At 57.3% G+C, this 13,880-nt stretch overlaps 2 protein-coding genes across 2 annotated transcripts in view; one reads left to right on the plus strand and one right to left on the minus strand.

The window, feature by feature from the left end:
- Positions 1 to 5,260, plus strand: part of THRA (thyroid hormone receptor alpha) — a 30,702-nt gene extending 25,442 nt beyond the window's left edge. Inside the window, exons 8-9 of the mRNA XM_009190540.4 lie at positions 897 to 1,155; positions 1,852 to 5,260. Coding sequence (XP_009188804.2) covers positions 897 to 1,155; positions 1,852 to 2,102 — 510 coding nt within the window. The 3' untranslated portion in view covers positions 2,103 to 5,260. The remainder of the gene's footprint in view (positions 1 to 896; positions 1,156 to 1,851) is intronic.
- A 143-nt stretch (positions 5,261 to 5,403) lies between these two features.
- NR1D1 (nuclear receptor subfamily 1 group D member 1) lies at positions 5,404 to 13,663 on the minus strand. The gene is made up of 8 exons (XM_003912962.4): positions 13,007 to 13,663; positions 10,010 to 10,345; positions 9,634 to 9,722; positions 9,386 to 9,530; positions 8,386 to 9,029; positions 7,877 to 8,062; positions 6,520 to 6,730; positions 5,404 to 5,893 (listed from the first exon to the last, which is right to left on the minus strand). The coding sequence occupies exons 1-8, from the start codon at positions 13,035 to 13,037 to the stop codon at positions 5,694 to 5,696; spliced, it is 1,842 nt and encodes a 613-aa protein (XP_003913011.1). The 5' UTR covers positions 13,038 to 13,663; the 3' UTR covers positions 5,404 to 5,693.
- Positions 13,664 to 13,880: the final 217 nt, after the last annotated feature.

Here is a 13,880-nt window from a genome sequence, read left to right on the forward strand (position 1 = left end):
ACACACATAGCATACAGACACAGATACGTACACACACACACACCCCTAGTACAGAAACATGCAAATACATACACAGACACACCCTCCCAGCACACAGCACACAGCACACAGACACACATATACAGATACACACAGACACATACACACCCAGTACACAGACACACCAAGGTCTAACTGCTCTAAGAAGTCAGCCAGCTCCAAGTGCTCCCCTCCGAAGCCCCTCATCCCTCAAGTCTATGCGGCCACCCAACTCCAGGCAGCCTGAAAGTTCTCATTCTCCAGAGCACTAGTGCTGGAGACAGGCTGCCCTACTAGCCATGTGACCTGGGGCGAGTTACCTCCATCCCCTGTGCCTCAGTGTTCTCATCTGGAGTGGGCTGGGGATAATGATGGGCACTAACTCACAGGCATAATTTTTTTTTTCTTTTTTGAGACGGAGTCTCGTTCCATCGCCCAGGCTGGAGTGCAGTGACATGATTTGCACTCACTGCAACCTCCACCTTCTGAGTTCAAGCAATTCTCCTGCCTTAGCCTCTCGAGTAGCTGGGACTGCAGGCGTGTGCCACCATGCCCAACTAATTTTGTATTTTTAGTAGAGATGGAGTTTCACCATGTATGTTGGCCAGGCTGGTCTCGAACTCCTGACCTCAAGTGATCCGCCCACCTTGGCCTCCCAAAGTGCTGGCATTATAGTCATGAGCCACCATGCTGGGTCTCACAGGCATAATTGTGAGGCTTAAATGAAATAGGGCATGCATGTGGCCCAACACAAGGTCAGCCGTTCAGGGTCCATGGGGGCCTCGCCCGCCTCACTGCTCCCGGAGGACACTCTAGGGGAGACTCAAGGACACGGGGAGGGGTATGCTGAGTGCTCCTGTGGCCCTGCCTCTCCACAGCTGCCTTGCGAAGACCAGATCATCCTCCTGAAGGGGTGCTGCATGGAGATCATGTCCCTGCGGGCGGCTGTCCGCTACGACCCTGAGAGTGACACCCTGACGCTGAGTGGGGAGATGGCCGTCAAGCGGGAGCAGCTCAAGAATGGCGGCCTGGGCGTAGTCTCCGACGCCATCTTTGAACTGGGCAAGTCACTCTCTGCCTTTAACCTGGATGACACGGAAGTGGCTCTGCTGCAGGCTGTGCTGCTAATGTCAACAGGTACCTGCTGATTGGCCGGGAGGGCTCAGAAGCTTCCAGGGGTCCCAGAGATTGGCTGGACCCTGGGCCTGTTGCTCAACTCCCTCCTGAATCTTCTTCCGGGCTACCTCTCTGTCACCTAGGCCATCCCCTGTCCCCTGTCCCTTGCTCTGTCACCCACCTACTTCTCACTTGTTCCCCTTGCCTCCCCATCCCTGTTCTGTGCATTTTCCTGTCTTTGTTTCCTTCCTCCTCTCTGCCCCCATCCTCTGTCACTTGCATTCCCCTTTGTTCCCCACTCCCCACTTTGTTCTCAACCACCTTCCATCCCCCATCCCTCCTCTGTCCCCCAGTCCCATCTCTTACCCCTCAGTCCCCTCCCTACCCCCATAAGCACCCTACCTCTCTAACCACCAACCCCAGTCCTCCCCTCTCCAAGGCTCCTCTCTCTGCCCCAGCCCCCGGCCTGTCCCTCTGTCCTCCTTGCGTTGCCCCATCCCCCCAGCTCCCCCCTGGCCCTCTCCACTTCCCAGCTGCCTCCCTCTGCCTGCGCTTCTCCTGCCCATGTCCCTCAGGGGGAGCTTCTCCCCTCCCCTCCCCCATCCTCTCCACTTCTATCTCCCCTCTAGTCCTTTCTTCCCCCGCCCCACACCTCACCCTCCCCACCTCCACGCCTTCGGCCGACCCCACGCCCCTCACGCCCCTCTTCTCCCACAGACCGCTCGGGCCTGCTGTGTGTGGACAAGATAGAGAAGAGTCAGGAGGCGTACCTGCTGGCGTTCGAGCACTACGTCAACCACCGCAAACACAACATTCCGCACTTCTGGCCCAAGCTGCTGATGAAGGTGACTGACCTCCGCATGATCGGGGCCTGCCACGCCAGCCGCTTCCTCCACATGAAAGTCGAGTGCCCCACCGAACTCTTCCCCCCACTCTTCCTCGAGGTCTTTGAGGATCAGGAAGTCTAAAGCCTCAGGCGGCCAGAGGGTGTGCGGAGCTGGTGGGGAGGAGCCTGGAGAGAAGGGGCAGAGCTGGGGGCTGAGGGAGACCCCCCCACACCCCTTCTCTCCTTCCTCTCGTCCTTGGATAGATTCAGCTCCCACACACACACCCGCACTGCCCAGGTCCCTCCTCAGACCTCCAGCCCTGGGACAGGGCAAACAAATGAACTTGCTATGGAAAGGACAGTGTGGGAGGCTGGGGGAGCCGTGTCCTGCAGTTCCCAGGACCCCGTCCTCTCAGAAGGTAGGGGAAGGGTGGGAGGACTGAGAGGAGACAAGCCACCTTGACTGTAGGGGAAGGAGGAATGTGGGCTGGGGGAAGGTGCCCTCAACTCACGCCCTACACACACAAGAGAGAGCCCCCACCCAGTTCCTTGGCCTAGGTCTCCCCTCCAGGCTGAGGGCCTCTCTACTTCCCCAGATGCCTGGGTGCAAAGAACCGCTTGGCTTGGCTCCTCCCCTGGAGGTTAAAATTTATAGTCATTCTAACTGCACTTTGGAAACCAAGCAAGGGGAGAAGACAAATGAAGAAAAACTAGACAGAGAGAAAAATACGAAAAAGAGAGAGCGAGCGATAGAGAGAGATGATATTAAGTTATTAACTGAGGCTGACCAGAGGGGAGAGACCCCCCCCTTTACCACCCCATGCACTTTGTGAGCTGCCCTCCTTCCCCCCCATCAGAGAGGAATGCCCCCACACCAGAGCCCCAAGGGTAGGGCTGCCGATCAGAGCTGTGAGTTAACACAACAGGGTCCTGGCCACCCCCCTTGCCGTACCCCACCCTCTGTGCCCCTTTGGCACCCCCCAACCCTAGTATGTCCTCGCTTTCTGCCACTCGTGCCCGCTGAGTTCCATCTACCTCTCACGCTGGATGCCAGCTGGCCCCTCACCAGCCTGCCCTGCTGCCCACACAGCTCCCCTTTAAGTGCCCAGCCCTAGGGGCCTCTCCCCATCCACCTCCTCCTTCCACACCTTGGCACCCACCCAGGAAAAACTGTGGCTCCAGCTCCTACCCTCCTCATATCCTGCAGTATTAGCTAGAAACCGGATGCTGCTGCATTGGGTGGTGGTGGGGAGGGCAGGAGGGCTGTGCGTGAGCGTCTCCCAGAACCCTCCACCCTTTTAGCACTCTGTTTCCCTGTTTCCCATCTGTCTTCTGGGCTCTCTCTAACCTCTGCCCTCTCCCCTGCTCCTACTCACTGCACTAACTCTGGGCGGGCAGGCATCGGAATGGGGGTGTTTAGATAAGTGACACTTAGTTGGGGCCCCATGGGAGGGGGTGGTCGGTGCTCCTTTTTCTTTAAAGCTCTTTTGGCCAGCTGCCCCTCTGCCCCAGGACCCCTTCCCCTCTTCTTTTCTCTAATTCAGGGACTTTGGCTTGAGCCCCTCTCACCCTCCTGGTGAGGGTGCTCTGTTGGTCTGCACTTGGGTGAGCTGCCCTCCTCCCCCTCCCTGTGGCTGCCGCCCACTCCTCAGGGGAGAGAGGGAGAGAGGAGGTGGTCCTCCCATGGGAGCAGGAGGTGGGGGTGGGACAGAGCAGACCAGAGGGCGCTGGGCTCAGGGCTGCATGTCGGCAGGGATGGATGGGTGGACACAGATGCCCCCGGAAGCCATGGGGATTGGGGCAGGGGGTGGGGGGAGGGGTGCCAGGGCTTCCTGCGCTTTGCACTATTGGGGCAAAAATGTCTTAAGCAGTGGGGAACCTGCCACCCCACCCTGACTCTCAGCCTGCCACAGCCCCCTACACACACACACACACACACACACACGTACATGCACACACGGACATGGGAAGGCAATGCTATGCTGCCCGTTAGGGCACTGTCCTTTCCCCATCGGTCAGGTGTTCCAACAGGGGTGGAGGGCCTGGAGGAGCACCCACTGTCACCTGTGCATGTTCCTGTCCCACCCTGCTGGGGCCTCGGGCTGCCTGCGCTGTCTTTGTCTCTATCCTCTCTCTCTCCTGGAGTACTGATTCCTGTATTACTCCAGTTCCATGGGTAGGCCCTCTTGTACCTTCCTCCCACGCCTGGGGGCCCAGTGGAATTCCTGACCTGTCTGCTGTCTTCCCCATCCCTCCATCCCCACCCCAACCCCTCCATCCCCATTCTCAGCCATGGACACGGCAGAGAAAAGGCCTTGAAGAGCCTTGGCCTCTTATAGGCACTTGGGACTCCCATACCCTCCCCAATCATATGAGCTGTGATTCCCCTCCCCCTCGGTGATGTGGGGTGTATGTGTGTGTTCCTCTGCGTGAATGTGTGAGTGAGTACACATGGTAGGGGAGGAGCCAGGGCGACTCAGGAGTGCCACGCACCTGCTCTAGAGCGGCAGCTGTCCCAGTCCCTGCTGTGGAAGTGGGGGACAGGGCCCTCTCCTGGGGGCCATTGGTGCTAATGAGGGGGATGGCCTTGATGTGGGTGCTCAGCATGCCTCCCCCAGTATTGGCCCGGGGCACTAGGGCAGGCAGGGTGGAGCAGCAGGTGCAGTATCGGTGGGAGGACGGGTTGCTGGGAATAGGACGAGGGGGCCAGGCCAGGACAAGGGGGTGCCAGAGCCATGACCACTACCCCGCCCCCACCACCCGCCTCTCCATCTCAGTATTGCCCCTCCCATCACTCATAACACACATACCTCATCCAGCCTCCTCCCTGCTCAGACTTGGGGAGGGTGGGGGAGGAGCCCCTGCCCCTTCTCCTGGTGGCGGGTCTGCAGAGCTGGGAGAGGGCAGGGCGTGTGACAGAGACACCGTCCATAAGGAGGACAGTAACTCCTGCCCTGGGAACTCCTGGGCAGCGGGGAGGGGGACACTGCCCAGAGGCGCTACTGAATGTATGAGAAGCTGGTGCTGGGCTGGGGGGAGGGGAGTTGTGGCCAGACACAGGGAAGGAGGTAGGTCTCTTCCCCAGGGAGGGGTGGGACCGGTAGGGGTGACTTGAGGGGCTCCTACTCCTGCCCCACATTGACAATCAGTATGTCTGTTATGTGCGATTTTTCACCCCGTTGTGTTTTGGGTCAGGATTTTAAAGAAAGATATTTTTATGGTAATTGTTGCTCGTCTATTTTACTATATATTTATGTAATAAATATATGATGAAAATAACCCCCTTGGGCACCCCCCTTAGACTTGTGTGCTGTTTCCCTATATCCTCCCATCTGCTGGCAGAGTACCCACCCCACAAACTGACCAGATGGAGAGGTGGCCCCCCCAGCCTTGGCAGTATTTCCACCCCACCCCCCAAACGAGCACACACCACAGAAGCCAGCTCAGCTGTGAACTCTTGGATTTGAGACAGGAACAGAACAAATCAGGGGGCCAGGGGAGGGCTGTGGGGGAGAGAGAGTGGTTTAAATAGGGGAGGGGGGAAAGTTCGGTGATGGGGGAGGGAGGCAGGTATTTACAAGAAGGCTCAGGGGGCCAGAGGCTCATCTTGGAATATTTTATAACAATATAAATAAGATTCTGGTTTGCTTTTCCTTTTCGTCTCGTAAAGGAGAGAGAAGTGCAGAGTTCGATTCTGTACAAGGGGGCAGCGGCAGAAGGCCGGCCGGGCGGGTCACTGGGCGTCCACCCGGAAGGACAGCAGCTTCTCGGAATGCATGTTGTTCAGGGTCCGCAGGTCCGGCAGCTTGAGCAGCAGCTTGGTGAAGCGGGAAGTCTCCAAGGGCCGGTTCTTCAGCACCAGAGCCCGAAGAGCCCGCAGCAGCGTCTCCTGGAGCTGCTCCACCGAAGCGGAATTCTCCATGCCCGAGCGGTCTGTGGGGAAGACGACAGCAGTGAGGCGGACTCCCCGAGCTCCTCTGACGAGGAACCGGAGGTCTGCGAGGACCTGGCAGGCAATGCAGCCTCTCCCTGAAGCCCCCCCGAGGGCCGATGGGTAAGGAGAAGGAGTGCTGTACCTTCTCACAGGCCTCTGCCCCGAGAGCAGATGCCTGAAAGCTGGGAGCGTGGGCTCAGCAGGGCTGGTCACCTCCCATCCTGTAAGACCACCTTCCCTTCCTCAACAGGCCGAACGTGGCCAGGCTCCCTTGCTTTTTGCTGTGTAGTTCCCTCTGCCTGGGATGCCCTTCCCCCTTTCTCTGCCTGGCAACATCTTACTTGTCCTTTGAGGCCCCAACTCAAGTGTCACCTCCTTCCCCAGCTCCCCCAGGCAGAAATAGTTGTCTGTGCTTCCTTGGTTCATGCTTCTACTGTGACACTTATCTCACTGTTTTATAATTAGTCGGGCATGAGTCTGTTTCCCAAGCTAGACTGTGTCTGAATCATGTCTGTATCCCCAGTGCCCAGTGCAGGGCCTGGCATAGAATAGGTACTCCATAAAAGGTGTGTTGAATTGAACTGCGTCTGCCTCCTCCCCCGGGTCAGGCGAGAGCCTGACCTACCTGCAGAGACAAGCACCACCGCGGTGAAGAGGCCCAGCTCCTCCTCGGTAAGCGCCAGGGAGTTGAGCTTCTCGCTGAAGTCGAACATGGCATTGAGCAGGTCTCCCATGCCCATGGCACCAAGCTCCTGCAGGCTGTAGGTGGTGCGGCTTAGGAACATCACTGTCTGGTCCTTGACGTTGAACAATGATGCAAAGCGCACCATCAGCACCTAGAGGGGGAGTTGGAACAGTCAACCTGGGTGGGGTGGGAGGAGCACTGACCAAATCGCCCCTGTAGTTTGCCAAAGGGTTTAGTGGTGCTGCCTTCGATTTCTCAGTAGAGTGGGGGTTGTTTCTGAATGGGCAATGAGGGAGCCCAGGTGGAAGGATGGCTTTGGGATCCAATAACCCTGAATCTGAGTGTCAGCTTTGTTATTACCTGTGACCTTGGGCAAGGCATTCACCAAAGTTAACTTGCTGTTGTCTAGAATGGGGGCAACAGTGTACCCAAGGCATTATTTCAGTGTAATGGGTTGTGATTAAATTCCAGCTGAGATGACAGAAGTCCCAGCCATCCAGAGACAGCAGCAGGAGCAGCTCAGCCCCTTCCACCAATCAGAGGCTATAAGGACAAAGATACTGGGTTCTAAAACCTTTCAGAGGTCCTGCCTACCCCAGACACCAAGGCCTTCTGCTGGATCCTTTCCAAGGTCAAAACAGGAAGTGGGCCAGGCGCGGTGGCTCAAGCCTGTAATCCCAGCACTTTGGGAGGCCGAGACGGGCAGATCACGAGGTCAGGAGATCGAGACCATCCTGGCAAACACGGTGAAACCCCGTCTCTACTAAATAGTACAAAAAAACTAGCTGGGCGAGGTGGCAGGCGCCTGTAGTCCCAGCTACTCGGGAGGCTGAGGCAGGAGAATGGCGTAAACCCGGGAGGCAGAGCTTGCAGTGAGCTGAGATCCGGCCACTGCACTCCAGCCTGGGCGACAGAGCGAGACTCCGTCTTAAAAAAAACAAAACAAACAAACAAAAAAAACAGGAAGTGGCTGGGTACAGTGGCTCACGCCTGTAATCCCAATACTTTGGAAGTCCAAGGCGGGTGGATCACCTGGGGTCAGGAGTTCGAGACCAGCCTGGCCAACATGGCGAAACCCTGTCTCTACTAAAAATGTAAAAATTAGCCAAGTGTGGTGGCGGGCACCTGTAATCCCAGCTACTCGGGAGGCTGAGGTAGGAGAATCGCTTGAACCCAGGAGTTGGAGGTTGCAGTGAGTGGAGGTCGCACCATTCCACTCCAGCCTGGGCAATGAGCGAAACTCCGTCTCAAAAAAACAAACCACCAAAAAAAACAGGAAGCATAAATGGTCACTCACCTCAAAAGTGCCAGCCTTAAGCAGGGTGACTTGGTCGTGCTGAGAAAGGTCACGGAAGCCCGGGATGTGCTTGGCAAACTCTACCACCTCCCGCACAGCGGGCGTGAAGCTCATGGAGAAATCTTCCCAGATCTCCTGCACCGTTCGTCCACTGCGTCCGTGCGGGTACATGTTCATAGGACATGCCTGGGGGAGGAAAGGATTGAGGGACGCGAGTGTCAGCCAGGCTGGGTCAGATGGATGCCCCAAGCAGAGCTGGACCCCAGATTCTGCCTGGGCTAGAGGCTGTGGCCCTGGAGGATGGGTCTTTCAGATAAAGTAGCAATTAGGTGCCAGGTGGAGATCAGGGATTCCCAGGCAGAGCCCAGACTGCAAGGCAAGACATTCTCTCCTGGGAAGAGGCTATCCCCACCTTCAGCCTCCAGGAGCCCCCAGCTGCCTTCCACTAAGTCCATTCTGCCAAGCCCCCCCGACCTTCTTAACGCACCCGCCCACCCCCATGCCCTTACCAGCAGAACATTCTTGGAGTTACCCTGCCGGGGATTGTTGGCAGGTGCCTTGCTTTCTGGGGCTGCATACACGTGGGTGGGGCATAGACGGTGCCCGTTGCTGTTGGACTGGTGGCAGCTGTGGTGTGCAGGGCCAGGAGGCCAGGTGGGAGGGTAGGAGGAGGGGGCCTGGCGTAGACCATTTAGGGCCTCGTTATGACGCTGGGCAGCCAAGGTGTTGTTATCATTGGGGGCAGGTGGGCAGCCCTGATTTTCCCAGCGATGCGGGGTGGTGGCTGGAGGGCTACCTGATGCATGGTTGGCATTAAAGTTGCCAGGTGAGCTGCCCAGCTTGTCATGGGCGTAGGTGAAGATCTCTCGATGGGCCCGGGCCACCTGGGATATCACATCCTCCACTGTGGGCTCAGGGCTTGGGGATCTGGGAGGCGTCAGCTGTTGTGGGAACTGGGAGAAGCCCACCAGGGGTGAGGGGACTGGAGCAGGGGGTGGCGAGGGGCCCATGGAGCCTGGGGTGGGGTGCTGGGTGGGTGAAGTCTCCAGCGGGCACTGGCTGCTCAACTGGTTGTTGGCCAGGTTCATGGCACTCTGCATCTCAGCAAGCATCCGCTGCTTCTCTCGTTTGGGGATGCGCCCAAAACGCACAGCTGCAACAGGATGAGAACAGCGTCAGGAAGTTCTCAGCCACACTCACATGCTTCTCTTCCTTCCTTCCTCCTGAAAGGGCAAGGCTCTGAAGGCTTGGGGTTTCACATCAAAACTAAAACCAGCAAGGCCACGCCCATCAAGGGGATTTCCCTAGGAGGGATTGTTGGTAGGAGGTGACCCGAGGGACCAATGGGATAGAAGTGTATGTTGACCCAAGCAGATGAAGGATGGACATCCCCTATGCAAATGTGATTCACAGTATGATGTGTCTCCATTTGTGACTTTTTTAAAGGGAAAGATTAATTCAGAAACTTTGGGCGGAAAAAAGGGGGAGGATGTGGGGATGCTGCCTCACCGTCTCGAGACATGCCCACGGAGAGACACTTCTTGAAGCGACATTGCTGGCAGCGGTTGCGATTGATGCGGACGATGGAGCAATTCTCATTCTTCAGACACCTTTTGTACTGGATATTCTGCTGGATGCTCCGACGGAAAAAGCCCTGGAGGGCAGGGGCGGTTAGTGACCACCTCCGTCATGGCTGGGCCTCTGTGTCCAGGGGGAGGGGGCCACCTGCCCCTGCCCTTACCCCCAGTCCGCCTCACCTTGCAGCCCTCACAGGCGTGCACGCCATAGTGGAAGCCCGAGGCAACGTCCCCACACACTTTACATAGTAACACCATGCCATTCAACTCTGTGAAAGAGACGGGCAGCAGGTGAGCAGGAGAGGCCAGGCTGAGTGGCCAGAGGTGTGGAAGGCTTTCTGGGCTGGAGATCCAGGGAGGGAAAAGCTAAGGAGGAACTCCAGTGTTGAGGGGCACTGGAGTGACAAGACTGGGGCTGAAGAGGGGCTGGTGCCACTCTAGGAGAAATCCCTGAAGCCAGAATAGGCCCTGGTGAGACTGGTGTCACATAAAAACCCATTCCCAATCTGGCCCTGGCCTGCTTCCCTTCCCCAGAATCAGCTGGAAAAGTACTCACTGGTGATGTTGCTGCTGCTCTTGCTGGGGGACACTCGGCTGCTGTCCTCCATGGCCACTTGTAGACTCCCTGGGGGGCTCCCATTATAGAAAGAGGAGGATGACGACGAGGAAGATGAGGAAGAAGGGGAGCCATCATCACTCAGGCTGGCTGCAATGCTCCCAAAGGAGCGAGCTGGGTCTTGAGTGAGGGAGCCAGTGGGGGACGGTGGGAAGTACGTGGGACAGCCTTGCGTCAGGGACTGGAAGCTGCCATTGGAGTTGTCACTATAGAGGGATTCAGGGCTGGTGCGGCTCGGGGAGGAGCCACTGGAGCCAATGTAGGTGATGACGCCACCTGGAGGGAGAACAAAAGGGAAGGGGGTGTCAGCCGCCATGTCTCTGGACCTAGGGTGCCACTGTGCTCATCGCCACCTGTCTGCCCAAAACACTGCTGGCCACTCAGTTCACCGTATGGAGCCCCTAATCTTGGAGTTAATAAACAATTCCCCAACACACAGTAGACATGGCATGGCCAAGCAACACCCACAACCCTTTGCAGGACACGTTCAGCTTCTGCTTTGAATGTGAGGCGTGACCCCTGTGGCATCTCGCATATGTGCCCCCCTCCCTATATGCCTTCCTTGGGAATATCGACTGCAACTAATGACTTAGTTGTCAATTGAAGATTGGGGGATGGGCAGCTGAGCGCCATTCAAAGTGCCCAGTCCTCCAAAAACAAAAACCCAGCTGCTGATTTTAATACTGAGACCATTCCAGGAATGAAACCATGGACCATGGAGAGATAGCTAGCTAATAGTAAAGAGAATGCAAATCCTACAAAAGTAAGACAATCACATTCCCCCCAGTCTGGGAGATATATTCTCTGAAGGAACTGAAGGGAAGGAATCTGCCCACCTGGTTCCCCTGGCCTCTAAGAGAGTGAGCCACAGTGGACTCTATCTCTGTGTCCAGAAGGGACTTCGCGGTGCGAGTTGCAGGAGGTGGAAGTACAAACTGTCCAGCCTAGGGCTCTAAAATTCCCCCTTCAGATCTCAGCCTGGTAACAATGACCTTGGCTCTCTGGCCACTCAGGGACTTTGACCCTCTGGTTACATTGCCAACGAGGTGGCTGTGCTCCCGTGGTATTAGCAGGAGAAAAAGGTGACCTGCCTGCCACACCTCTGCCAAGCACCTAGACCGGCCTGCCACAGGCGGGGTGGGAGAAGGGAGGATCCCAGGACACGTGTGAGCTGACACATGCCATGCCACTGTGTCTGCAGAGGCACATGTCTTGCTCACCCACTGACACACACTAAACTGGGCAGGGCGGCCCTAAAATAGCTCAAGGTTGGTCAGGGTGAACCCAGCTCCTTGGAAAATAGTTGCACAACAGATCAGCTCCCACGGTTTCAGGGCTGAGGTGGGAGATGGAATCATTAGGTGGCGGTAAATGAAGTTGACCTAGTTCACCCATCCACCCATCCCCCAAAAGAGTGAGACCTTCATGCAGAGGTTTCCAACGTGGAAGTGAGGAGCACACTCAAAAGTGTCTAGGTCCAGGTCTAGACCCATCACTACCAACTTATTTTGTGACCTAGAGAACATCAACTCCCCTCTTTGGGTCTCAGTTTTCCTTTTCGTGAGAAAAAAGGACAATATCATTTCAGCTATGAGTGTGCGGTGCAGTTGCTTTGGGGAGCCCTTTGTAGGCACACTGCAGCTTGTTTGGTGGAGATGGGGGTAAGACAGTGCTCGCAGAACTAAGGAAAGAAGCTTGGAGAACACAGAATTTGGAATGTGGGGAAGCTGAGTCTAAATGAAGTGCAGTGAAGTAGGTGCAAACAAGAGTGAAGGCGAAAGGAGTGACAAGGGTGGTTAGGGGTGAGGTCTCTTTAGGGAATGTAAAACAGAAGGCCATGAGAGGTCAGAGATGGCTCCATGTTACTTTGTTTTGGTGATGAGGAGGAGGGGGCCGGGCAGGCGGACCGGAAAAGGAGGCAGGCGGGGGCGGTGAGTCAGCCCAGCTTCACCCAGATCTCGGCGGGGCGGGGCAGGGCGGGAGCTGGGCCCTCAGCCGGCCTCACGTCCCCGCTCCACGTGTGCCTCTCGCACGTGGCTCCCCAACGAGGAACCCCGGAACTCGAGGCCCCGCCCTCCTTGCTTCCCGTCAATCGAGAGCAGTAGCCCCACCTCCTCCCCACCTCTCCCCGGCGACCGGGTCGTGGGCTGGACCCCGAACGCTAGCAGGACTAGGACAACCTAGGGGAGGGGAGAAGGGAACACGCGTTGCCGGGGCGACTGGGGGGGCGGAGCTCATTATGTAACGAGGCCGGGAGGCAACAACCAATGGGGTGGCGGCCACGGCTTCTGCTGAATGAAAACAAACGCAGCACGTGGGCCCGGCTCTAGAGCCATGTGAGCCCTCCCGGTGGCCGGGGCCCTGTAGGTGCCCTCCCTCGGGCTGGGCACCACGCTCTGGACTCCTCAAGTGTCGCTCCCTCCTGTCACTGAGGATTCCCCAGTGAGATCCGAACGATTCTCCCAGCCCCTCCTTCCCTGAGCCCCGAGCCACTGCTTCTCAGATTCCCTCGCGCCTGCAGGAACTAGAGGAGGGGGAAGACAGGAGGGGAGGAGGAGGTCCGTTTTCTGAGGCCAGGCATACCACAGCTGCAGGTAGTGGACAGATGGGGCCGTTTCGGGGCACTGTTCCAAAGCTCCCAGTCCCCCTAAATTTTTCGCTTCACCACCCATACCTCCTCTCCATTTCCACCCGCCCCGAGATTCAAGGCTCAAGGGAGCTTTGGGACTCTGAGGGGTGGTGATGGGGCGTTTCTGAGAGCATTCCCAGCCCGAACAAGTCACTCTGGAAATCCCACATTAAAGCCCCGCAGCATGTTAGCAAATCTCCGGGCCAAGGGACTCCCCGGTCCTTTACAAAGTTCCTCTTGTTATAAGGCGTAGATGGAGGTGGGAATACAGTGACAGGAAAAAGATGATAGTAAAGGAATCTCAGTACCTGTGTTGTTGTTGGAGTCCAGGGTCGTCATGTCTTCACCGGCTGACAGCGGTCATTCAAACTGGACCTTGACTCAAACTAGAGGTTGCGATCACCGCTGTTGCCCCCTGGGCACTGGCTAAGGGCGGGGAGAGGTCCCCGCGACTCACGATCAGGATCCGAAGCACCCTGCAGCAAGGTCTTGGGGTGGCCGGACTGCAGCCCTGGAGAAGGGTTGGACGTTGAGGCAACGGAGTTCTGCTTTGCATGGGAAGAGCAAAGAGAGTGTGTAGGGGGAATTAGCCTGCAGTAATTCTGGCTAGAAGGTAGCAAGGAGCGTCGGGTCTCTGCAGCGTACGGGGTGCCTCTGCCTGCCGGCTCCGCAGCGCTGCGGGGTAGCGAATCTGGAGCTCCCAGTGCACAAGTCCCAGAGAGAGAGAGGTTGCAACCAGGAAGTAAGTAGGTGATGGGGAGAAACGGGGCACCGAGTCGCAAAGAGGCGAGACGTGTGCCCTGCTACGTTCCCTCGGCAGTAATATTTCACTCTGCCAATCTCAGCCGCCTTTTGCCCGAGCCTTTCCCTGGGACAGAGGGCTCTGCGCAGGCGCCAACAGCCCAGGGTTCCCGGGCCGCACGCGGCACTGGAGCAGGTACCATGTGATCCCAGGGAGCGCCTCGTGCCCCAGTGACACACTTTTCCAACAGCCGGCACGTTGAGCTCTGTGCGTCTGCGCAACGACGAGACTGTCGGGATTTGTAGTCCACTGACAAAGTGGGCGGACTGCGTGCCTTTCCTCTTTCTGCCTGGCAAAGCGCTTACCGGGACCTGGGAGGAGCTGAGAGTGGGGTGGGGTGCGCTGAAGAGTCAGGGTGGCGTGTTTAGAAAGCCTGTATG

Source organism: Papio anubis, chromosome 17 (genome assembly GCF_008728515.1).
Source record: "Papio anubis isolate 15944 chromosome 17, Panubis1.0, whole genome shotgun sequence".
Lineage (NCBI taxonomy): Eukaryota > Metazoa > Chordata > Mammalia > Primates > Cercopithecidae > Papio > Papio anubis.